This window comes from Barbatula barbatula (genome assembly GCF_947034865.1).
Source record: "Barbatula barbatula genome assembly, chromosome: 9".
Classification (NCBI taxonomy): Eukaryota; Metazoa; Chordata; class Actinopteri; order Cypriniformes; family Nemacheilidae; genus Barbatula; species Barbatula barbatula.
This window is the reverse complement of record NC_136772.1, coordinates 12756682-12781867: the sequence shown is the minus strand read 5'-3', so window position 1 is coordinate 12781867 and position 25186 is coordinate 12756682. Positions and strand designations below refer to the sequence as shown.

At 37.7% G+C, this 25186-nt stretch overlaps 2 protein-coding genes across 2 annotated transcripts; both read right to left on the bottom strand.

Moving 5' to 3' along the window:
• Positions 1-10298: 10298 nt before the first annotated feature.
• arl4cb (ADP-ribosylation factor-like 4Cb) lies at positions 10299-12009 on the bottom strand. Its single transcript, XM_079464969.1, has one exon. The coding sequence runs from the start codon at positions 11523-11525 to the stop codon at positions 10947-10949; it is 579 nt and encodes a 192-aa protein (XP_079321095.1). The 5' UTR covers positions 11526-12009; the 3' UTR covers positions 10299-10946.
• A 1078-nt stretch (positions 12010-13087) lies between these two features.
• Positions 13088-24930, bottom strand: sh3bp4 (SH3-domain binding protein 4). The gene is made up of 5 exons (XM_079463967.1): positions 24856-24930; positions 22056-22254; positions 19652-21978; positions 14762-14950; positions 13088-14539 (listed from the first exon to the last, which is right to left on the bottom strand). Exons 2-5 carry the CDS (start codon positions 22162-22164, stop codon positions 14315-14317), a joined length of 2850 nt encoding a protein of 949 aa, XP_079320093.1. The 5' UTR covers positions 22165-22254; positions 24856-24930; the 3' UTR covers positions 13088-14314.
• Between the last annotated feature and the right edge of the window lie 256 nt (positions 24931-25186).

The following is a 25186-nucleotide window of genomic DNA, read 5'->3' as shown; positions in this document are numbered from 1 at the left end:
TCAATGCTGATAACGTTCACCCCCTCCCAGCTTCCAGTGCTGAGTTGTTCTTGTATTACTGACTAATAGTGTCTCAACCATGAATCAGCCTTTGTACAAGGATTCGTTTTTCTCTCTTTTTCCCTCTTGTCACTTAATGGTTGTATAAGAGAGGTCATTCTACCTGCTTTGTAAGAAATAATGAAGGACTAAATCCCTGTCTCCATATGGAATGTCTGCCAAGGAGGGCCAGTAAAGATAGCTTGAAGGGTTCGGTATTTAAACATTTTAAAGTACGTTAGTCAGCACTATATTCCTGTATGCAGAGAATATTTTCGATCATGTTGTCATCCGATGAACTTAGATCAAAGTTGAATCATTGGATTTGAGGTTGTTTGTTATGTAAATACTTAAAGGGAAAGTTCATCCAAAAAAGAAAAATCAAACCAAATGTCTTTGTTCCGATGAACACAGGGAAATATATTTGGAAAAAAGTCATTTATACAGGCATGAAATTACATGAGCGTGAGTAAATGATGACAGAATTTTCATTTTTGGATTAACTATCCCTTTCAATAGGCCTACTTATTTATTCAAATTTGAATCAATGGCAAAATGTCAAGTGAATAAATGACTGAAAAAAGCAGTTAAGTCACAATACATGCAAATGAATAATTTCAGTGTCAACAAAATCTCTGGATGTGCATTAACATTGACCAGTGACATGATCATAACAGAATATGAATCACACTTAATTCCATAACAGCTACACAACGATGAATGAATCATGAATGATTACACATGCACTATCAACATTATTCTAAGAAGCCCTTATACAATCAATTTAGGCAAAAACACATTATGTCTTTGAAACTTAACAAACAAGATTTGTTTTTGTAGACCTGGTGTCAAGTACAACCTTACAGAGAAATAATTAGCGACAAAATGTTTGATGGCTTCATAGTCAGTGTAGAGAGATGACAGTGTAGAGAATGTATTTGAATCCAAAAGTGCTGTAAATCCCCATCTGCTATACAGATTGGATTTAGGGAACAGTAGTTTTGTATTAGTTTTAAATGTAATAATCAAAGAATGATTACGTTGTAAATCTTTACAGAGAGACAACTGGTAATCCTTTTCATCTTGAAGTAAAATCTCAGATGGAAACGCCAACATGACAAACCAAACCACAAGAGACGCAATATATTCCACTCACGATATAATTGGTGCTTTTGGATGGAAGATGGCATAAGGGATGTTGACCATAGAAGACCTTTCTTGCCAAGAAAATCACCTATACCCTTACACTAGATTTTAGCATAAAAACCTCATGTGGAAAAGAGATCAAAAGATTTCTCGAAATATATTGTACAAAAAAGTTAATAATCGAGAACACTTTTACAGTAAGCACTAGAGTATAAAAAGACAATAAAAATAATTGATGGCATGCTTGTTGGCCTTTATAGTCAAGTGTAAATTTAGCCATTTTTACAACCAATTGTTCTAAAAGGATCAGTTTATCAGCAAATGTGGGATACTCGTTGAAGACCAATTTACATTGTTCACTACTGTCAATTTAATGTAAAGAAATGGTTGATTTATTAATTAGTTATGAAATGGAAAACTGGAAATCAGACACTTGTTTAATTATTTTGTATATACAGAGTTTTCTGTGGCTTCAGTGGAAGTACAGACTTTCACATTCAATACATTCTTGTGAATAATTTCCCCTTCTGAAACCTATACGATTCTCTCAAGACAGCTGGAGTGTGACCAGATGGACTGGTTGCCATGTCAACCTCTTGATTCTCTCTCACTCTTGTGAAAGTGGGGTGATCATAAACAAAACTGAATGCCATTACTAGATCTATCTTTCTCCCTCTCGCATTTCAGCTGTTGAGATGTGATGATGGTGTTTGTCAACAAGAACAAGTGCGAGTCACGAAACAAACACTTGGGTAAAATCTTCCTGGGTTTAAAAAAATATGCATTAGCATAAAGAAAGAATATTACTAACTTTCTTAGCATGTACATTTTGTGCCAGTTATGAGAAACGCAAAGTTTTGTGCTGTGGATGCGAGAAAGAAAAGTGATTCAAAAGCAGCTTAGAGGAGTGAGATCTGATTTCACACATTCACACGCATTTTGAGAATTGTTAGGTATTCTTCTAGCAGAAATATCACTTTATTTAATTATTATTACTTACAACAGCTCTCCTCCCCACAGTCAAAGGATTCTGTATCTGAGAGTGTCTTTTCTGTTTAAAGGATTTCACTTCTGTTTTTCACTTCATTTGCAGCATATTTTAGGAGATGATGAGACAGAGCGAATCAGCCGGTCATTAATCTTGCATTTATAAGTTAACCGAGTTCGAGGGGACGTGATGCTTTATGGCGCCATGTGAGTTTGGAACAATCAATAGACCTGCACAGCCATGTGTACAATTTGCATCCAAAGGTCTTTGTAATGACAACTCCATCAAATAAATAAACAAATGTGATGGTATTGTTACGATACAGTACACTTCAAACAATGGTTACAAAAGGTCCAGTTAACTAGCAAATGTATCGGCCAATTTACATCGTTCACTACTGTCATTTTAATGTAAAGAAATGGTTGATTTTTTTATTAGGGTCGTGTTTGTTAGGAAATGGAAAACGGAACTGTGAGACAAGCACATCCCACTAGCAGATAGTGTAAGTCTATCACACCAGCTTTTCTCATAAGAAAACTGCGCTCATCTGTTACACCCACACATTGCTAGTAGCGAGTTTAACACTATGCGACAAAGCCGACACTCTCACAAGAGAACAAACAATTATGAGAATGTTTTGTTTTTTCTTGGGAGTCGTTTTGTAATAAACAACCAGTGGATTTATGTTTAACAAGGTGTTACGTATTATATAGCGTACATGTATGATATATGAAGTGGCCTTGCATGCGACATAACAATGTTTTAAATAATAACCCATTTTTGTGTTATGGAATTTCAACACAATATAAGTCATTTTTTATTAAATAAATAAAAGGGAGTCAAAAGTAACAAAAAAATGTGTTGTCCTTAACTGGACATAGAAATGTGTTTAGTTAAGGACAGATTGTGTTGTTTTTAACAAAACAGTTTCACTAACAGTTTCTAACTGTACTGAAATGTACAATAAATCATGATTGAATCTTGGGTGTATACAATGTCTCTGGGGTGTCTATTGTTGTATTTCTTAAAGCCAAACAAATGATTGGGTTTCTCCAGTATGTTGTGGTTCTATAGTTGAATCATCTCTTAGTTTAACTGCTGTGCCTAAAGCTCGTTTGTTTACTCAAGCATGCATGGACTCGTAGAATTTTAACCTTTGACCTATGACAGATTTCACAAACAGGCTCAATCAAGCAAATAGTGCTGCTTGGCCTTCAACCCCCAAGTAAGTGGAATTTTTGTGCAGGGTTTGACCCCTCCGCACACACACATACCCAAATCCACTCTTAATAACTAAGATAAAACCCTTCAAACTAAAGCTCAACTTTGTTTTCCACTTACACATACAGTGTGTACACCATGCACAACATTTAGACTGCATTAGATCGTAGGACTATCATTATGTTGCATAACATGTCACGCTTGTAGCAGCCAAATATGAAACCGTTCAAACAGTTGTACAGACACAGTTAAGTGTTGGAGAGGAAAGACAGGTTTCCCATAAACAATCACGGTCTGCCTACCTATATTCTGCATTCCTCAAAGTCACACCCCTACCGCCATTGTTTCGGTTTACATCTGAGACATGTACCAGGTAAGCAGGCAGCACTCCACCTCAACGGCTATTTCATGAGAAATAAAAAATGACGTTAAAGGAAATTTAGCATAGCTGAACCTGAAGATAATTCAGCTTAAAATGTTCAGCAAAACATAGCCTTTTTCAGACATATCTGTATCCACATAAAAATAAACCAGTCGGTGTGTAAAAGTACATTTATGGAAACATTTTAAAGATGCTGCAAAACAACAAACAAAAGAACATAAGTTTCCCCAAAAACGACTTAAATAAGACTTATTTGGAGCACAAAAGGAGTGTGCTGTCATATGAATCCACCCAACTGACAATGCATTACATCATTCTTATGTTTAGAATAAGGATCAAAGTCATTTGAGTTTGTATAACATGAGGGTGAGTTAATGATGACAGAACGAATATAAGTAAGTAATAGATACAATAACTCAGTAAAACCTTTGATCGAACGAATAAAAAAACCTGTACAGAGACAACATAGAGTTTGATTTTAATATTAGTCTCATGGTATGAACTGGAGTGTTTAGTTGCAACATGTTATATGAGTAATGAGGTGGAGTTTTGCAAGTGTCAGTATTGTCTTTACAGTAAAACATAATTTCACATGGAGAATTAATGAATTACACTCTCAAAAATGAAGGATCTTAAGTTATGCAATAGAATAACCATTTTTGGTTCCACAAAGAACCATTCAGCTAAATGTTCCACAAAGAACCATCTCTTCCTTACTTTTTTAATAATCTAATTCTGAAGAACCCTTTTTCAACCCGCCACAAAGAACCTTTTTTTAAACAGAAAGGTCTTCAGATGTTAAAGGTTCTTTACGGAACCAAAAGGTTCTTCTATGGCATTGAAGAACCATTTGAAGCACCTTTTTTTAAGAGTGTACACTCTTAAAAAGAAAGGTGCCTGATTCTTCACAGCAATGCCATAGAACAGGGCTAGTCAACTGGCGGCCCGCCAATCATCTTTACCTGGCCCGCCTTCACATTTCAAATAAGTGGAGAGACTTTTAAGAGCTGTATGCTTTAAGAGATGCACGCCCTGAGAAGCCAAATCTTTAAACTCCAAAACGCTGCTACATTCAATACAAAAGTAATATTCAAAACAATTCTGATGTCGTATAAAGTGATTTGATCGGTCTGTCCAGAAAACGTATCTTATTTGCAACGTTATAATCGGCAATCCATAGCCACAGGCACGCAATAGGTCGCGTCAAAAACGCGTCTTGTGCCCATGAAAGTTACTGCAGGAAGGGTACACCACGTGAACGGTTGTCTCAGATAAAGAAAAACTGTGTTGTTTTTATTGCAGCATTCATTACCCATGTATGATTTAAACGACTATAAGACGCCAGTTTAACGTCACAAGAGTCAGGGATTACTTTTGTGCTGAAAATATTTCACTTTTGACTTTAATTGATTTGAGTTTTATTACTTCAAACAAATATATTCATAAATATCTTCTTGAAAACACAATGCCACCCACATCTTGGATGGACTGGGGGTGACTACTTTGGGTAAACTAATGCATCAAGGAATATAAAATATCCCTTTTATTTAAATTTCATAAAAGGCACATGCAATATATGACTGCATGTTTTAATATTTTATCTAAAAGTAACAGCAACAAAAACAGTATAAAAGGAACAAAATGCAATAAATAACAGAAATACAAAATTATAGAAGAAATGAGGATATGGTAAAAAACTGTCCCGCATCCTATTTATACTTTTAGAATCTGGCCCTCAAGGGAAAGTAGTTGAAGACTATGCTTGGTTCTACAAAGAACCACCTCTTTCTTACCTTTTTATAATCTTCTGATGCTGAAGGTTCTTTATGAAACTGTTTAGACAAAACGTTTTCTTCTATGGCATCACCAAATGTGGAACCAAAAATGATTCCTCTATGGCATTACAGTGAAGAACCTTTTAAGCACCTTTTTTAAGAGTGTATACAGAATTTTTTAAGCGGATAAATGCATTCTAATTTCAAAATAAAGCATTTATGCGGTATTTCATAACACCTCATCTAAACAGCTGATTAGTAAAACTTGTGTAAAGTATGAACATCAAATGATTAAACAATACACCAGTATAATAAGCATCTGCGCTGATGAGCAGGATCATTTTAAATATACAAGACGTCTTTGATTTAAATTTTAAGAGTGGCCTCATTTATTTTTGATTAGTTTCTAAATTGATCATTTTGTGAACTTTATGCACTTTCACTGTGTATATGTACATTTTTTAATGGTTGATTTACATGATATAAGTATAAATAACATTCATAATAATCAAAAAGATTTTTAGGAATATATGCATAAGTATCTATATATAAAATCAAGAATGCTGTGTGAAATCTGTCACAGATGTATTTTACACACAGTGTAGGAAAATCCAGTAAAAATGAACCTTATTGCTGCAATGGCAAAACTTCTGCTATTGCTGATTCAGTCAAACAGGGCATGAGGAATAATAACAGAGTCAGATAGGGTGGGACAGAGAGAGAGGAACAAAAGCAGGGTAACAAAAGGTCGCACCATTTCCATCTGAAAGGACTTTCCAGCTTGGGTTGCTGAGAATTGAAGACGGAAATCATATGCACTTCAGTAGCTGTCTCACATTTTCAAGGAAAGTGGAGGCGGCTTCAAAATGTGAATACTCGAGTATCAGAAATACAAATGATTGAAATATGTCTATTCCATATCATCAATGTACATCTACCATTGAGATTCAAAGTCTTGGTTAAAGTAATCAGAGACTATTAATAAATTTGCTTAAGTTTACAAATTTCTGATGTAATCACAGGGTTTCATTTGATCAAAATCTGGATGTATGATAACTTCATTACTTGACTTTCTTGTGCTGTGTTATATTATATTTACCCTCTAAAAACAAACAATCGAAGTATTGTATATTGACCTAAAAACATTAAAGAGTAGAAGAGGTTGATGCGAGATGTGACCCAGATTTCTACCACATAGGCTACAGAACAAAAAGACAGTTGGGTGTAGCTGATGCTTCACACTGATCTAGCATCCATTTGTGGTTTCTGTTGCTATGTTACAATTAAAATCAACGATATGAGAGGCAAGCTGGTCCTAGCAGGGAAAGCCTGTTCTGCCTGAAGCATATACGATATTTCATTTCCAGCTCTCTGAATAATGGAAAATGTATTTCTCTCTCATAACTCCAGCAGGGCCATGTATCTGTACAGTACAGCTATGACTAGCTAGCTAAACTTATTTATTCCGAGGTGAAGAAATAAGAGACCAACCTAACTGTTGGGTTCAATTAACCTAAAAAACGCCTCTATTTGACCCTACAAAGGTTAAAACAACCCGCGTATTAATATATAACCCAGTGGTTGGGATTGCCCTATTTTGACCCAATTCTGGGTTAAAACAACCTTTTTGAGTGTTGTCTTTACATGACTATTGGTGAAAGTGCCATTTCACATTTTTTTCTCATGGATTTTGCAGTGGGGTAGGGGTGTTCCAGAAATACTCTCTCTCTTCTGAATTGGTCACGAGGATAAACCAGTTGCATTTACAGAAACATGTGTAAATTCATGTGCATTCAATGCACACAATGTCTGTATGTGCAGCTGAGCATGCTGGGAAAAGGGAGACCCGAGTCCTGTTCAAAGGCTGGAAAATTGAACAAATAAGTTGTCTGAAATGCTTTGGTTTCACTATCGTTGTTTGTTCATCCAGACTTCCAAACTTAAATAAATACTATAATTACTATACATACAATACATTATATAGTGCCAGAATACGTTACTGATGACACTCTTCCACAAAACATTTCACAGAGCAGTACTGAGTTGACTGAAAACCACAATTGTTTCGACTGCTTGTAGAAAGCCAGTGCAAATTTCTGCAGTTCTATGCATTTCATGATTTCCATATGATTTATAACCCATTATAAGAAACACCATTTGAAAACATAAACAGCGCATATGTTTCTAGGGAAGATTTAATAATGCATTGTGAATGTAAACGTTAAAGGACAATAACGATTTTTTTGAAACTTGAATCTTGGTGACCGGATGGGGAATGTGGGGGATGTGGCTGTCATTCTGTACGTCTCACTCCCATGAGAGAGAGGACATTGATTTTCAGCCATTTACTGCAGGTTTCTTCTTTACACTCCCGAAAGAAACCTGGAGATATCCACCCAACCCTGCCCCCGACACACAGACATCCATTATGCGTCTCTGTCCTCCATCCCCCTCTCAAGGGAAAAGTAAACAGCTTTTCCCCTCCTCCCTAGATTTCTCACTCAGCCAAGTCTCACTTTTCTTTCTTTCGGGCACCTCCACTCGTTCACACAATTAACACACAGAAAGCAGCAGACCTCACATAAGGCCAAAGGTTTTGCGTTTGATGGACAGGGGGCCACATTTGCTACTTGCACAGAGCTGAGAGAAAAATTGGGATGCTTGTAGCTTCATGCAACAAAAACATATTTCTAATGGTTCACAATGCGTGAATAGTCTCTATTATTTTCTAATAGTTTATAGACAGATACGTTAAGACTTTAGACAACCAGACACACACACACACACACACAATAACCTATATAAAGCCAACCATCGAAACAATAGTAGCAAACACAAGACCACAATGCAGCTGAGAAAACAAACCGTCAGCATGTTCCACAGGTGGAGGATCACACACAACACACCCTCAAAGTCTCAAATATCCCCAGATTTCTTCTGAAGTCTGAATTTGTAAAATTTTAGATCTTCAACAATGAACTGTTGAGTCAAACACCACAGGCTAATATGTTTAAATAAGGTTAAGAGAAAAGATGACATCTAAAGGGGAGCTGAAGAGGTTAACAAAGTGCAACAACCTTTAGTCACGCAATCTGGAAACCTTAATAATTACATTGTGAAATTTAAAGCAGTTCCCCTTGACTTGAAGAGTTTAGTTCCAAAATTAGATAACTCAGTTTTTTTCCAAAATCATGTTTTTTATTATGTTAACATGTTTTCATTGTGTTAGTTAGCTTTGTTTGTTTTTGTTATAATGGCTTAAATCAAAACAAACCAACCTTGGATATAATTGATATTAATTGGAATGACCCAATAAAAAACATGTTCTTGACATGGTTTTTTTCAAACATGGTTATAGAATTTTGGAACCAAACTCTTCTTTGTCACTCTTGTTTTTGGTGGAAGATTCTTCACAGTTTAATGACGCGAGACCAAAAGGGTCTTTCAAAAAACATCTTTCCCTTGAAGTTTGCAAGAGATGAAATCTGGACAAATGCGTTTCATATTCTTAATCCTAATTGACTTCATATACTTAAAATGTTATATTGACTAAACAGAGAGTAATGATTGTCTCCATGACCTCATTATGACATCACCATCTCTTCTCCATTTGGAGGTGCATAGGGAATTGCCTTCTGTCTCCACAAAAGCCACTTTGAAACCTGATATTATTGAAAGTTTCATGATTGCCGAGGCTATTATCATCTTACGTATCAAATCGAGACAAGTGGCTCTTCTCCCAACTATCCCCCACTAGGATATATTACTCCTTTAACCGATTTCCAGTTTATAGACGTGCATTAAATGCACGCAAATTTAAGGGTCAGGTGAGGTTAAGGCCACAACACTAACTGCACCTGTATGTGTCCAGCCTGGTTTCTTTATAGGCTGGGTTTCTATAGACCCACTATCTTATTCCTCTTGGGATGAAAGAGTTGTATGGGACAGAAAGACGCCATTGTACGCATTGCTAGAAAGGGGATTATTCCAGTTTGGAGAAACTAGAAAAGAGGACATGGATATCCAATTTAAAAAAAGAAATAGTTAAACAAATGTTTTAGAAAACCAAATGTAAAACAAAAACATCCTTAAATGAAACTTACCCGACACAACCAACGTTTCTGATATCTGATTCAGGTTAAAGCCCTCAGAGCTACATGTGGAATAATGATCTACAAGTACGTTTAAAAGCTTGGGATTTAAGCTATCATTTATCCAAAGCATGATGCCAGAAACCACCCAAATTAATTGTTGTTTTGAAAAGATCACACACCCTTTAAAGTTTAAAGGTCCAATGTGTTATTTTTGGAGGATCTATCGACAGAAATGCAATATAATAGACATAATTATGGCTTCAGGTGTGTATAAAGAGCTTCCATAATGAATGTTATGTTTTTTATTACCTTAGAATGAACTATTTCACTATACATACACCGCGGGTCCCCTTACATGGAATTCGTCATGTTTTAAATACATTCCTAAATCCCTTATTTCATTTGGCAAAGAAGCGAAAACTGGACCACATCTTAGTTCTGTGTCAGCCACTGTAGTGCTTCGAAAATAAGGGGGAGGGGTGGAGTGAGCCATTGGTTGCAATTCCATACACTGGACCTTTAAATTAGCTTTTTAAAACTGCTTCCTCTTTGGAAGCCAAATAATCCATTCATACATTTGGAAACATAACTATAAATGATTGTAATTCTCAGATAGTTAATGAAACCACTAATCAATGCGAGAGAAAATTAGGCCTTTTCTTTACCACACATTTTAATTGAAAAATACTTCAGGATTCATTTTTTCATTTTGCAGTACACCGACAGTCTAACACCTGCTCTACAGTGTCGTACACTACTATCTTGGTAAGAAAAAAAGTGCTTAAAGATGGACTGTGTTGCGGTCCATGCCCAATCCATCACACGGTCTTCAGAGTTTCTAGACATCTCCACGAAGCCATAGTCATTCAGGTCTTGTGATGTTACAGCAATCTTTGTCATATTTTACTCCCCACATCCCCCAAACTCATTTTGGGATTATGAGCTACAGTTCTCCATACAATGTTTTTCACTTTGTATTTGATCAAAGTTTGTAAAACAGTCAACATGATATCAAGCATCTTTCGACGTTACAGTGTTTTTCACAGTGCCCAGTAGCGAACTCCTTCAAACTCACGATGACCCGGCCATGCATAACAAAACGGGACCAGCCCTTTTATATAAAACTCATTTGGATTTCTTTTGGTTCGATGTTGAAATCGCTTGCATGATTCCACGCGTCTCACTATGTCAAAAATCCAAACATCAATCCATGTGAATGTTATCAGTGCAACGTTGAGACGCCATGCCCAACAACTCCTCAAGGCATCAGCGATGTAAATGGCACGTTCAAGCTCACAGACTTATCGCTTCTTCTTCTGTTTAAGGGTTTTTCGTCGTCTGACAATCATTTCATACAGTTTGTCCATTCCCTCGTGAAGCCCCTCGCCTATGATGGCACAGGCCGGTTGGACGTGATATGTAGTGGCAGGCGAGAGCTCCTGGAGGGCCAGTTGTTTCTCGATATCGGCCACAGGCAAAGATTTAGGCAGGTCTTGTTTATTTGCAATGACTAGCAGCGGCGTGCCTTGGTTTTCAGCGAATTTGGTCACTTTATGCAGCTCCGTCTTTGCCTCCTCCAACCGATCCACGTCTACGGAGTCCACCACATAAATAATGCCGTCCGTGCACCTACTGTACGATTTCCACAAGGGCCGGAGTTTCTCCTGGCCGCCGACGTCCCAAAAATGACAACTTATTCCTTTGGCTGTACCATTGCTCAGCTTGATCTTTTCCGTGTTGAATCCGATCGTGGGTACGGTGTTAACGAACTCGTTGAATTTCAGCCTGTAAAGCACCGTGGTTTTCCCTGCGGAGTCCAAGCCGAGCATCACTATGTGGAGAGACTGAAACGCGGAAATGTTGGAGAAACTGTTTCCCATTTTGATACCGCTTCTCCTTGTCAGCAGAGGTGGAAACCACTGCAGTCCTCTAGCACGGCGAGTCAACCAAAGATAGATTTTAATATGACGAACAGATCATTGCGTTGCGCTTGTTGTTGCGTGCAGGTCCGTGGCTGTAAATACTCCTCGAGTCTCTGCAGTAACAGCTCACATCAACATTCTGTCCACAAACTGCTCAAAAATCCTCGCGAAGGACCCGGTGGGGTTTGTCTTGATGTCTTCAGCCTCGGCCGACCTCTGGACGATCTTCGACATTAGAGGAGATGTTTTTGTTGCGTAGCACAAACGCGTGAAGACACGCAGTGATAATCGGACGCGAGTGATGAATGGAAGCCCTGCAGCGGTAGCCGAGCTCCACACACACGCACACACACACTGGATAAACTCCGCCCGCAGTGCATGTGAAACACAGAAAACACCCCCAGCAGCCTGTGCACTGTCTACCCTGATCTCAAGATTTTTGTGGAATGATGACATTCCTCTATAGAAGCCTTAAATAAATGATGATTTTCAACCTGAATGCGTATTTCCACACCCCTTCTAAAAATCGGAATACACATTTTATAACGTTAGTAATTATTTTATTAAAGACTTCATAGCGAATCAAAATCTTTTAATTGTGATTATGTCAGCGGTGGATATCATTTAGCAGAAAACTAAACAAGTATTTAATAAAACGATGTAGATTGTCTTTTTCTCTTTTACATTGCACATGTTGATATGTTGCGCCACCTGCCGTACATTTTGGTGTCATACTTTTCTATTTTCAAGCGGTTATGTGGAATGTGGAAAGAAAAGGCAAATCCAAAAGGAAAAATAGGTAAAGATATTAAATAAAAAAGTCAACTGTACGTTTCCCATCCACTTGATAAAAGCAAGTAATAGAAATCATTACTTTTAGCTCAGTCACATTTTCTTCTTTAAATCTAATAGGCGCAGATTAAAAAATGATTTAAAATAAACACGTTGTGTGCGAATTTGTGTTAAAAACAATTGTTAAAACAATGTGCGTTTTAGATTAAAAGCTTTTAGCGTAGAAAAAAAACATAGAATTGTTACTACTGTTCTAACTGTTGAGGAACACTATATGGCAAACACCCATATTCTTAATACTTCATCCTTTATTTTTTGAGTGACCCTCAAATTGCAAAGTGCAGCAACCGTTTGCACAAATTCATTGCACAGTGCACACTATGTGATTCTTATCAACTGCCCGGCCTTGGTTCCCCCCGGTGTGTGTGTAGGGGGAGAGATGGAGTGAGTTATACAGTGAAAGGGAGAGAGGCACTGATTAAAGGTTTGCAAAAGTAAACTATGCAGACTTTGTGTCTGTCTTCAGTAAAAAGCAGATATCAGTACATTTTTCCTTAAACCTATACAGTGATGACTTTTTACCTTATTGGTTTGTTGTGAAAACCTGTCACAGAGAGTGAGAAAGATTATGTTGAAGTGATAAAGTTGGAATTCACAAATAAAAAGTAGTGCTTAAGGATTGTTAAACTTTCAATGAGTATGCAAAGAAGAAGAACTTGAAAACGAGTGCACTTCGTCAAGTATAGTCTGTATTTAAAACAAATATTTCTATGGGATGTTTTACATCATAGCATGTTATGTTTTTAGAAACTCTTTTATTCTTTATAGCACAAAATAAACACACATGTTCATGAACATTTCTGTGGCAGAATTAATACACATGGTGATAGAACAAAGTGCATGCTATTAAATTAATATACATTCTCGTAATTTTAATAGAGAATGTCTACAGGATTGTGTACTGTAAACAGTCAGTGGTGTGCAAACGTTTTAAGCGCATTAGACGCTTTGCTTAAAAAAAGAAAAAACAAGTTTTATATTCTGACTTAGTGTGTCAGTAGAAAATCAATAGAGATTCTTTGCCATTAATGGCATAATCACATGAGTTTTCACAGTCCTCCGATCGAGCTATACACAGAGATCTGAGACAAACCCAAGAGCCGTCTCTCTATGATGCTTGAAACGCCCTATACTACTTATACTAACTATGGCCTACTACTAAAGTTTTAGGCACTGAACGGTTCCAAAATAATGCCATACATTTAATTTGTCATTTATTTTCCATTAATGAAATAAAAAATATTTTGAACATCAAAATATGTAGACAGCTTTTCCTTAGAATACTAGCACAGGTAACTTTGTAGGTTGTTCCAAAATCTGAAAATTCATCACAGTGAAACAGCTAGACCCTCAGGTTAGATATTTCATTGTATATGTTTGTGTTGTTTTACATTTAGTTTCTAGTTACATTTTTTCCCTAATCTTATCGTACTGGTTCATTGGTTGTATTTTCTTATTTCATTTTTTCTTTATCATTCTAGCTTAACTTTCCCTTATACAAGCTATACATCACAGCATTAGTTGAACTGTATCAACAATAGTCCATAACACTTCATAGAAAGTGAAAAAGGCAAAAAGAGCCATTTTAGTATACAGTGTATCTTAAAACAACCAAATAAAAAAAGACTATATGGTGTATTAAAACATATAAAAGTCTACATTTTGTACAAAATTTACAAATAAAACATTCTGCAATGAACTATGAAAGGCTTCACAGGAGATTTAGTCTTTTAGACAATAACGTTTTATAAGTCCCTTGTTTCTTGTGTTAAAACCTCAAAGATTTAAACTCAGCTTCTGTTAATTATATTTTATGGACAAATTGTTGTGCAACACCAAGAGACAAAAACGTTTTGTTTTCTGTGTCTTTTAAAAGTCAGGTGGTAAGGATTTCCTTATATGGCACATTCATCTTGAGGGGAGGTGCTAAAGGCGGAGCAACGCAAAAGATCCAAACAGTTGACAAGAATGAGGGCACCAGTGATGTGTCTCCACCGCTTGGTGATGGGGTTCTTCATTTTGTCCAAGCCTGTGTGAAGTTCTTGAATCACATCTCTATAGCTGTCTCCAATCTGAGCCGCCCATGTGACCAGGAAGTCGTAGGCAGGTTTCCACATGGCCTTATGAGAGAAAGAGAAGTTTATAGTGATATAACTTTAGTTCCTCCTTTTTGCGTGTCTACTGAAATGAAATCCTGCAGGATTGTATTTTTATCCTTTAGTCACCCAATGAACTAAGACATGTGACAGGGATCATTTTGAAAACCCAATATAAATTAAAAAAAATAAACTTCAGTTCAACAATATTTCCTGCCAGGCTGCCACAGTCATTTGCGTTTTTACCTCACTTTCCAGTTGTCCTCCAGTGTCTCTATGCGGTGCTTCATACGCTTCCATCTGCTGACGGGACACTTTAGCCAGTCTCTCAGCAAGCTCCCTCCAGCGACCTGCCACCTCCACAGCTGTGGTCAACAGCACAAAGTCCATGGTCAGTCGTGCCACCAGGCCCTGACAGTCCATCTTCAGAAGTGCCTGAATGACAGATACATTCAAACCATATGTTTATCATCAAATACTTTCCCAGACAGTTTGTAATGAAAAGGTCTTAACTAAAGCAGTATATCAGGAGTGAAAACGTCAGAGAATGATGTCTGGCCCTCTTCATTGTTTTGCTTTATGCTACTCATTCACTCACAAACTTAAAGTTCAATCCATCAACACATATAGGAGAAATGCTGTGATCAGAGTGTGAACCATATTAGAAATATTGGTTGCAATCCATTTATCCAAAAATTCACTGTATGAAATCATCTGACAGAAATGACAAATAAAGACATTTATCTTTATAAGATAATAAAAAAAGTCAAACATAAAACGTAGTACTCCTGTTATTGTCTACCTTCAGAAAACCATAAAATTATTTTTAGTTGTTGTTTTGTTTTCTCAATGGCTAAAGAACTACAAAACTGGTTGGGGATCAGCTCGGTGGTGGCTAAAGATGGCCTCAGAGATCCAGGACCAAGTTGCTTTGATGAATGTGCTGATAGCGAGGAAGCGACATGCATGCTTCTATGAACACAATATAATGAGAGCAACTGGGCCTCTTCAATTAGGGAAAATTTTAGGGAGGAATATCCGGCTGTTATGTTGGCAAGTGTTCTGTCTCATTTACGTGACCTTTCTTTGTCCAAGAGATTAATTCGGTTACTGAATATAGACCTATAATCGCTGAAATGCCACTCAATATGAAACCTTTATTGATCTACCCATATTTTTGCAAACTATGAAACATTAACCCATTCAGATTTGTGTTGCTTTATATCTATAAACATTAATGACAATTTAATTGAATTCAATCCTTTAAGGTGAATTAGTAAAAACTGCACGTTCTTCAAACATGTATGCTCAACCACAGACCCAACAGCAGCAAGTGCTCAAAAGCACACGTAACACGCCCCAAACCCGCTAATCTCTGATCCAGTTCCCTGCCTTGGAATGCTTGGAATGACAGGAAATCTGCTCACAGGGGGAGGAACACAGGACTGATGCTCCAGAAGACATGAAAAATGACCAGCCCCAAACTGAAAAATGAGTTCGAGGACGATTGCTAGTTCTCATGATGGTAAACATTCAAGGTATGAATTTGGTTTGTGCGTGCATTCGGTGTTAAGGACACGCATGCACACATTAAGGTCCAATTTATGAAATAATCTTACAGTACACTGCGATCGTGCAGAAAAGCTGTGTGAATGTATCACACTGTGTACACACAGATTATGTACATTAGTAGAAGTGTGATAAGGCCTTTCATCTGCACCTGTTTCCTGGGGTGTCTCACCTGTGACCCCTGTCACACCAGTCAGGAACTTATTAAGTAAACACTTCAATGAAAGAATGGCAAACAAAATTTCTTTCATCCAGTATCTGTCTGTGTAGACGTTTGACTATCACAAAGCTATCTTAATGACTTACTTTATATAAATTTGCAGTAGTTCGTCTAACAAAAGCATTACATTTAATGAGAAAGGTTTAACTCATAACTAAAGCCAAGACTGAAAAATTAAACACTTAATGCAAACAGATGTTCTGTATAAAGATTCTATATAAAACCTGCTGAGAATTACAGATTGATGTTTGCAATCTCTTGGCAGGGGACATGTAGGTGAGGAGGGTTTGACAATTTAAAGCGACTCTTAATCCATATCTGATTCATCTGTTTAGACCGTAACAATAAGAAAGGAAACATCTGCATAACTATGATTCTCCACCAGTCTTCCGGCAATTTAAAGCACAGGTCTGTTGTCACGTTTGAGACGAACACAGATGACAGTCAAAGACCCTTCCCTACTTTACATCCGGTATGATATCAAGGTATGATCAATTATGGAACGAAAACTCTTGAAGATCATCTATTAAGGATTCAAGATTATTCAATAAATATACGCGCACATAAAGTACTTTGAAATATTGCTTGAGTCAAAGAGATGATTTACCACTTTTAATTCGATCACCCAACACAGATGTTAATACTAGGTGTGATTGTGAACAGGCACAGATCACTATTCAAAATTAATACCCATAGAAGTCCACTATAATGAAACAAATACCAATATTACAACCAAGTAAAACCAAATTTATATTAAAACTTGTAATTTAAAATAAAACTTCTTAATCATCATGTTTATGTATGATAACAGTGGAAAACAAATGTATTTATTTTGGTCTCCTGTGGTTGTTGTTTTGATAAGTAAACCGGTTTCCATTTAATGGACTTCTAAAGAAATGCTTAACACTGTCACAAAATGGCTTTGACAGAACCCAGATGCAGGCAAACGAGGGGTTAAATAAAACAAACTATTTAAATGAAAAACCCACAATGGGGAAAAACATGCACAAAAACACACTAGCAAACAAAACACTTCCTACGAGGGGGACAAAACAAGGATCTTAGACTAGAAATAAAATGTTCACAAACAACAGGTAATCCAATAACGTGAGCGCAGCCATCTAGTGATACAACTAACATAAACATTAGAAAATGCACCAACACAGAACAGAGTGCAACTGAGACTATTTAAAGGGAGACACTAACGATGAGTGATTACATGTGGAGAGTGGTGACAGGTGATTGGAATGAAACCATAACGAGAGTGATTAAACAGACCAGGTGATGGGAATAAAATCCTAACAAAGGTGAAACACAAAGCAGACGATGGGAATGAAACCCTTATGAAATTACAGGAGATAGGAGGGTGGGGCTGAGAGACATAACAGGAAGACACATGGCGTCAAGTAACAACATAAAGCCACGTGTCTCCACACATAATACAACAGAAACCCGAAAGATGTGGCAATGTCATGACTCTGCCCAGGGAGGTAGAAAGCTCGAGACAGGAAGGACAGAGTCCTAACAAACACAAGATTTTCCACTTTGTCCATTTTATTTTAACCAAAGCTAGTGTTTATTACAAGCTAGGTTTGACAGAAATGTGGGCTTACCTGGCCGTTATTCAGGTCATAAAACATAGGTTTTACCACACTGGTAAAAAAAACGCCCTCCAGCCGCACCTTGCATTTATCAAAACCATGTGATTGCACATAACACAATTATATTACACTTAAATAAGGGTATTTGTGAATATATATATTTTAAGTCGGCAGATCAACCTATAGATTATGTTGCTATTGGCAATTACTGCAGTTTGTATTTTCAGTTTGTATTTTCAAAAGAAAGTAGCTAAAATGCAACATGATATTTCCTTAGGAAGCATCCTCTTTAGATTCCGGTTGTCTAAAAGGTGTTGACTCCATGTTCTGTTGACATAGTGTCAGTGCAGGTGCCAACCAGACAAACCTGAATCTGAATCCTTAAAAAATAAATTCTCACCAATCTAATGTTGACTATATGAATGTTTTAATGTGCCGTTCTTCAGTGCATTTTATTAAAAATAAAATGTTGTTTTGATTTAGGACAGCATTTGAAAGGGCATATTTAATATAAGTTGATATTCTGCACCTAAATTTTAGCTTTCATTTTATTACACATTTATACTTTAAGCAAAACTGGACCTCTGCTATTCAGAATCCCAATCTATTGATGATATGCACTAGAATTACAATTAAATTACCTATTTAATTCATACAAAGATGTACAGTGAACCCTTAAATCACATCAGCAATGGCAATCAATCACACTTACACAACATTTACATCACAACTGAAAATGGATTTTTGCTGTTGGGTGTCTTTTTCTCTAATAAAGAATTTGTGATGATTTACTTTACCATTTTTCAGTAATGGCAATTTTCTATTTCAAGGAATGAGACATCTCATAAAAACTCTCCTCTTCCCTCAAAACTCTCTGCAGCGGGAGTGTTATAAATATTAAATGTATATGTAGGAGATAATTTCACACAGCTCCTCGTCTTGTTTTGTTAATGTTTCAAGGATCTTCTACATTTATTTCAAAAGCTGTTCCAGAAGACTGCCTGTATTAACGAACTGTTTATAACTGCACGCTAAAACGCTATTTATCATACTGATGTGTTTTCCACATGACATATTCTGTTTAATTGACATCAATATTAAATCTGTATAGTTTCGTATTAGGCTTTAAATCCTTATAGACATTTTTCAATTATAAGTCTATTAGCAGTTATTAGTTTGGTTATAAACTGCTCTCTAAAGAATAAATATGCCAACAAATTAGAATGGTTGTTATATGTCAATGGGGTGATTAAATTCTTGACTGTAATTATCTAACGTAAAGAGAAAGAAGGAATCATTACTCTGAACACCAAAGGAGATATGGAGCATTTTAGAAAAAGGTCCCACATTTGTAGAAGCTGCTCCTCACCTTTGGAACCAGCTCCCGCATGATATCAAATGTGCTCCTTCCATTTCTGATTTTAAATCAAGGCTCAAATCACTTTTTTAATAGTTTTATTATTGTGTTTTTATATTCATTTTTAGACAGATTGTGTAATTTTCTGAACAGCACTTTGGTCAGCGAAGGCTGAATTTAAATGTGCTTTATAAATAAACGTACTTTCTTACTTACACAGTGTTTTATGAATCTGAAATGCAGGCTTTGCATAAAGCATGTTATTGAATTGCAACCTCAGTCTGAAACGAACTCTTAAAGGCACAGAAAATTTACAAAAATAAACACATACATAACATATTTATACTTTCTACAAAAGTACAAAAAGTATCCTCCTCCCCAGAACTTACCTTCATGAGTTCCTTCTGGAAAGACTTCCTCTCCTTGCCCTCAGCTGCATTGCAGTCTTCCTTGAGCTTCTCAAGAACACAAGCAACTTTCTCAGGTTCGCTGTCTGGCTCTGTTCGGCAGAAATGTGTCAGAGGCAAATTGACGTAGCCCAGGGCATCAGCAAACGCTCTCCAACTCGCTACATTTTCCATCAGCATGGTTCGCACGGAAGCGTAGATGTAAGTCAGACACATGCAGGGCTTCACGATCTGCTCTAAAAGGACTGCAGTCGCAAGATGAGGCTCTTTGAACTGTACAGGTTTCACTTTTCCCATGGTAAGAATGTTTTTTGCATGCACCAACCCGATTCTTCCGTGGTAGTAGCTGATGTACCAATCCTTGGTCCATAAATGTCCTTTAAGTTTTATTTTTTCCTCACTCAAAAGTACTACCACATCTCCTTTAAGATACTCTAGCAAATACTGGCTTTTAGATTGTCTTATAACCGTTTTCAGCAACTTTGCAAATTTCAGGTTTTTAACAAGCCTGTCCTGAAACACAGGGTACTTGGCGGTCGCCGCAAGAGGAGACAATACAATTTTGCTCACTTCCTTTTTCTTCAGGAAACGCCTTTGTACAGAGCTCCCTGTGCTTGACTTTGGTGGAGGGGGTGGGGTCTGAACACAAAACTGGCCAAGGATACAATCCTTATCATCCTTGACCTGAATTCGCAAAGTAAAGTCTGAGATTTCACCAGAATCACGGGCAGCGATCATGTAGACAAGACGGGCCACTTTGCCAAGTTTTATCTGAAAGCCCCTCACACCTCTTGCCTGTTCAGTGCTTTTCACTTCGAAGTTGGACATGTTGGAATAAACGCCAACCTGAAGATCTTGAGATTTTGCGAGGACAAACTGGTGCTTTCCCCAGAGCTGGAGGAGGACAGGTGGAGTGGACTGTGAGTGCTTTTTTACATCACTCACTAGCAGTGTCTTCGGGGCGCAGTCGTGGCCAAAAATGGCGACCACCATCTTGAAGGATGGGTGGATGTGTTTTGGCCCATATACCCCAAGAGTGACCTTTTTTACAACGTGTTCCCACACTGTGTTGTATGGAGCCAGCACTTGAGCTTGGGCAACCACAGAAACATACATGCAAGGCTCCAAATTGTCCAGAGTAACTTGGACTGTATCTCCATACATGTATGCATGTGGAATCGGGATGTAAGGCCCTTCCTTGCAATCACTTCTCACGCACACAACCTCTGCCACTTTACGGCTCTCAATCTTAACCACAACAGACACCTTCATCTCCAAAGTGACAGGAGTCTTGGTTTCCATGTTACCTAGTTTTACTTCCACCACTGGACTTACAGTAGTACATTTATCATTATTCAGCTCTAAGGGTGGGTCCAGCAAGGCCTTCAGAGATATCTCTTGAGTATCACCTGACGCAACATGGCCCTCAGGAACATGTATACTAATGCTGGTGTTCGGTAGCTGTATGACACCGCCAGAACTGTCCAGTTTACATACAATGGTGGTCTCTATAGGCTGGGTCTGCCCCCAGCCTGGGTTCTGTCCAATAGAGTCCAGATCATGGCAGGATCGTGTCAGTTTACGGTGGTTTAACCATGCCATTTTGAAATCCTCTCTGCTTTGATAATGCTCAGGTTTTGGTGATTTCATTCCACCGAAGAAACTCAAAGACGCTTGAGATGCATCAGACTGGGACTGGAGGATGGATAGTTCTGACATACTAAAGCAACGCTTGCTCCTTAAAAATGAATCGTCTCTGCGAAGATTTGGGCCAAGTCCTGAGACGGGGCGGAAAATGTTTGTGTCAAAAAGCCCGCTTCCGAATCCATTAACGTTCATAGTGCTGCTGTTTTTTGAGATATTATTAAAACTCAAAGGATTTGCTGAATTCTGGGTACTGTTCTGGTCAGTTGTGTCATTTAAAAATGGGTTAGTTGATGCACGTTTGTTAACAAACGGATTTCTGTTATGAGATTCTGTGGTGGAGAGCCCCTTCCACTCCCCGGAGGGGTTTATTTCTTTCACCTCCTCGGAAATATCTCCCGAGCTGTCAATCAATCCACTATCACTGAATGAGGAATCTCGACAGTTGATTGGTTGGACATAGGCAGCTGGGATGTAGCCCATCTCTGTACTGTTGTGTGCATACCACCATTCACCACCAGATGTGTCTATAACGTAAAGACAGTCTCCCTTTGAGAACTTCAGAGTGGTGAAGCTGGACGGACAGTAATCCTTAATGGCAATGACTTCCTTGACAGACCTAAATGCGGCAACGCCATCCAGTCGTAAGGCACTAGGAGTCGGCACTGTGAGAATGAGGTAAATGTGAATTAGAGACAAGGTTAACATTAAGGTAGTTAAATGAGGAGGAAATGTTTAATACCTGAGAGGGTGGCCTCTGACACCTCCTCACTTGGATCGATAAGCGCCCCCTCTGATTTGCAACGAGGGAGCACAGTGTGATTGGCTGCTCGAATGCGATGGGCTGCCATTGTGTTTATTCCTACGGAACTGCAATTCTGCTATTAGCTTTTTCCAGACATGTTTTGCTCTTTCAGTGAGAGATTACTGGTCTTACATATCTGTTGCAAAAAAAGATAAGAGAGGGAGCTATATGGTTAAGAAATGTAAGATTTGAAGATATCAAGTTCAATAAAAGGAAGGAAGCAGGCGGGAACCGGCAAACGTAAAAATACTTTTAATAAATAAATAAAAACATAAATAGAGAGCCGGCAAACCACAACTAAAAGCCAGGCCTGGTCCTGTCGCTCGTCCTCCAGCGCTCCCAATCTCCTCCGTGATACGAGACCGTTGTGTGAGTGATTGATAACGAGCGTCAGCTGTACGCTCACCAGTCTCGTATCCCGGCTCTCGTCCCGCCTACCTCACTACAATTTTAAAACAGTTCTAGTTCAACTAGAGTTCTAGTTTTCTTTAATGATTAGTATGCAAATACTGTCATCATCTAGACTATCGTTTTCTCCAAGAAACACAAACTAATCTTTGTCTATATCACACATAATTGTAAGTTTTATGGCCATGTTGTATATCGCTGCTGTCCTTCTGAAACCTTGTATCTCCATATTTTGTGATTTAAATTTTTTGCCATAAATCATTATCATTATCTAACCAATAAAAAGTATTAAAAAGTTCTTGTCAATTTTGACAACACAGTATTTAATCATTTGAAAAGTACAGTGTTTTTTTCCATTTCCTGAAAAAGAGTGAATATGGACATAGGTTTCGGAAGGCCAACGACAATATTGTCTGACACTTATAGATGCCACTCTGCCACTACATGTCTTGAAGGTGAGCTAATAAGTTTAGAAATATGTGTTCTTGTCCAGGCAAGTTTCAGTCTAATTTCTATCCTGACATCCTCTTCACACAGAAGGAGAAAAAAAGCAGTGGAAACAACAGCACTAGTTATTTCCTTATCTTTGCTTTCAGTTTAGTTTAGGAGAGAATTCTGACGTTTCAATTTGTAACAGTTGACTTTTTCCAGATAATTTAATCAAATCTTGTAGAAACTGAGTGAATTGTTCATAAACTGAGCTGCTCTGTTGTACAATGTACTAGCTTAAGGATCAAACAGCTCTTGCTTTTAGAAATCAAAAGTAGCGTGTTTGTGTGGAACTCAGCATCCTCTTAAGTCTGATCATGAACTATAAAGGGTCTCCAGCAATACACATCACTGGTTTCCATGGTTACCACCTTGGAAAAGAAAGCACACACAGTGAAGCGCCTTTACAGAAAATGCCCAGCTGTACTGGGAATGTGTCACGCAAACGGTCAATCTAACATATTGTGAAACTGCACGAATCGCAAGCTAACTTGTTGAATTCACAAGCTAACTTGTTGGTGAGGGTTATAATTTTGTATACACTGTTATAATAAAATCCAGAAAGAGATACATTACTTCACAACCAAACCAGCGTATAGCAGCATTTCACAAAGGAAATAGGATTTCAGTGTTTCTTTGTCCATCTGTCTTTAGAACCCAAGAACCCCTAGAGCTTTCTTTCAATTAAATTAAACAAACATCACTATCATACTCAAAAAATGTGTGAGATATATTACAAAATTATTTGTAAAGAAATTAGTTGATCCTGAGCTGCTGAAATGTTTCAGAAAACAAGTACTTTTGGATGCAATTCAGTTGGAATTCAGTTGACTTTACTGAATTGATTTGTTTACAATTTACTTTAATGTTTATTTATGTGTGTTTACGGCTGTAAACGTCAGATTATGTTCCACCTTTTGTCTAGAATCCATAGAGGAAATGCCTGTGAAAAATGGGGATGTGCTCTACTTCCCAGAGCTCATGTTTTACAATCTTATCAAATGTTCAGCAAACCATCAACTTCTGGAAATATGTGCAAATTGTGAAACGTTTTTTTATAAAATATATTTTTCTTTCATCTCACTTATTTACTGAATATATGCCCATCAAACTAAAAACATTTTTTCAAATTGTTAACAAGACATCTTATAGAATATTTTAACAACATGAGATCCTTAATCCAATATTATAAGTACCTTAAATATGTTAATCCTGTTGATTAAATAAATAAAGCATATTTCCCCCACATATTTCGAAATATGAGGGAATAAAATCATGCTGAGAACGCTTAAATAAAACATTCATGCTGTAAAACGAGCATATATTATTTAACAGAAACATTTGACGGGAATGACATGAGAGAAAGTTTGAGCAGATTTAGTCCTACTAATCATTTTATACTTCGGCTTACACAAGAGGATGAACTATATCGCAATAGGAAATTCGTGCCTTTCGTACCAGATTGCTAAAGCTATTGTCAAGGTGAATAAGCATTATGATAGACAGAGGGTTAAAACTCCTTAGAAGAGAGACTCGTCTTTATGTTAGGCAAGTGCGTCCACGATTGGGTGGGTGTTCGTTACCTCTGACAAGTTGAAACCGGTCGCTGAAACACCAAGAAGCAGATAAGGAAATTCTAAACACCATCAAATAACACGGCCTCTTTTTGCAAGTGTCAAACACAATAACATAAATCAAGACGGATTAAGGTGTTAGAAACAACCTTAACAAATTCTGGAAAGTGGCAGCTGAAGAGTCAGAGCGACGCGATCGTACAAATAACCTATAAAGGATGAATCCCCGACAAAGAATGAAAGGAACAACTGTACATTATACTCACTTGATCCAGGTCCTGTACAGTAACTTGATGAATGGGAGCAGTACCGTTATGTGATTCTGGTGTGAGTGAGTGAGTGAGTGCGTGCGCGTATTCAGCGATTAACTTTACAGAAAGAGGAGGGGCGTCGCGACGTCAGATGAAGTCGATTGGTGTGTTCGCCTTCATGCGGGCGCTGCTCAGGTTGGTCAGCGTATGACATCAAAGCACCGCGAGAGCGATTGGAAAAAACACCCCAGCCTTTGAAACGCTCTCGCGGTACTTGACATCAGACGCCTGTCGGTCTGCGCCATAAAGTCCCCGTGAATCGAAAGTTGCGATCGTTTTTACTTCC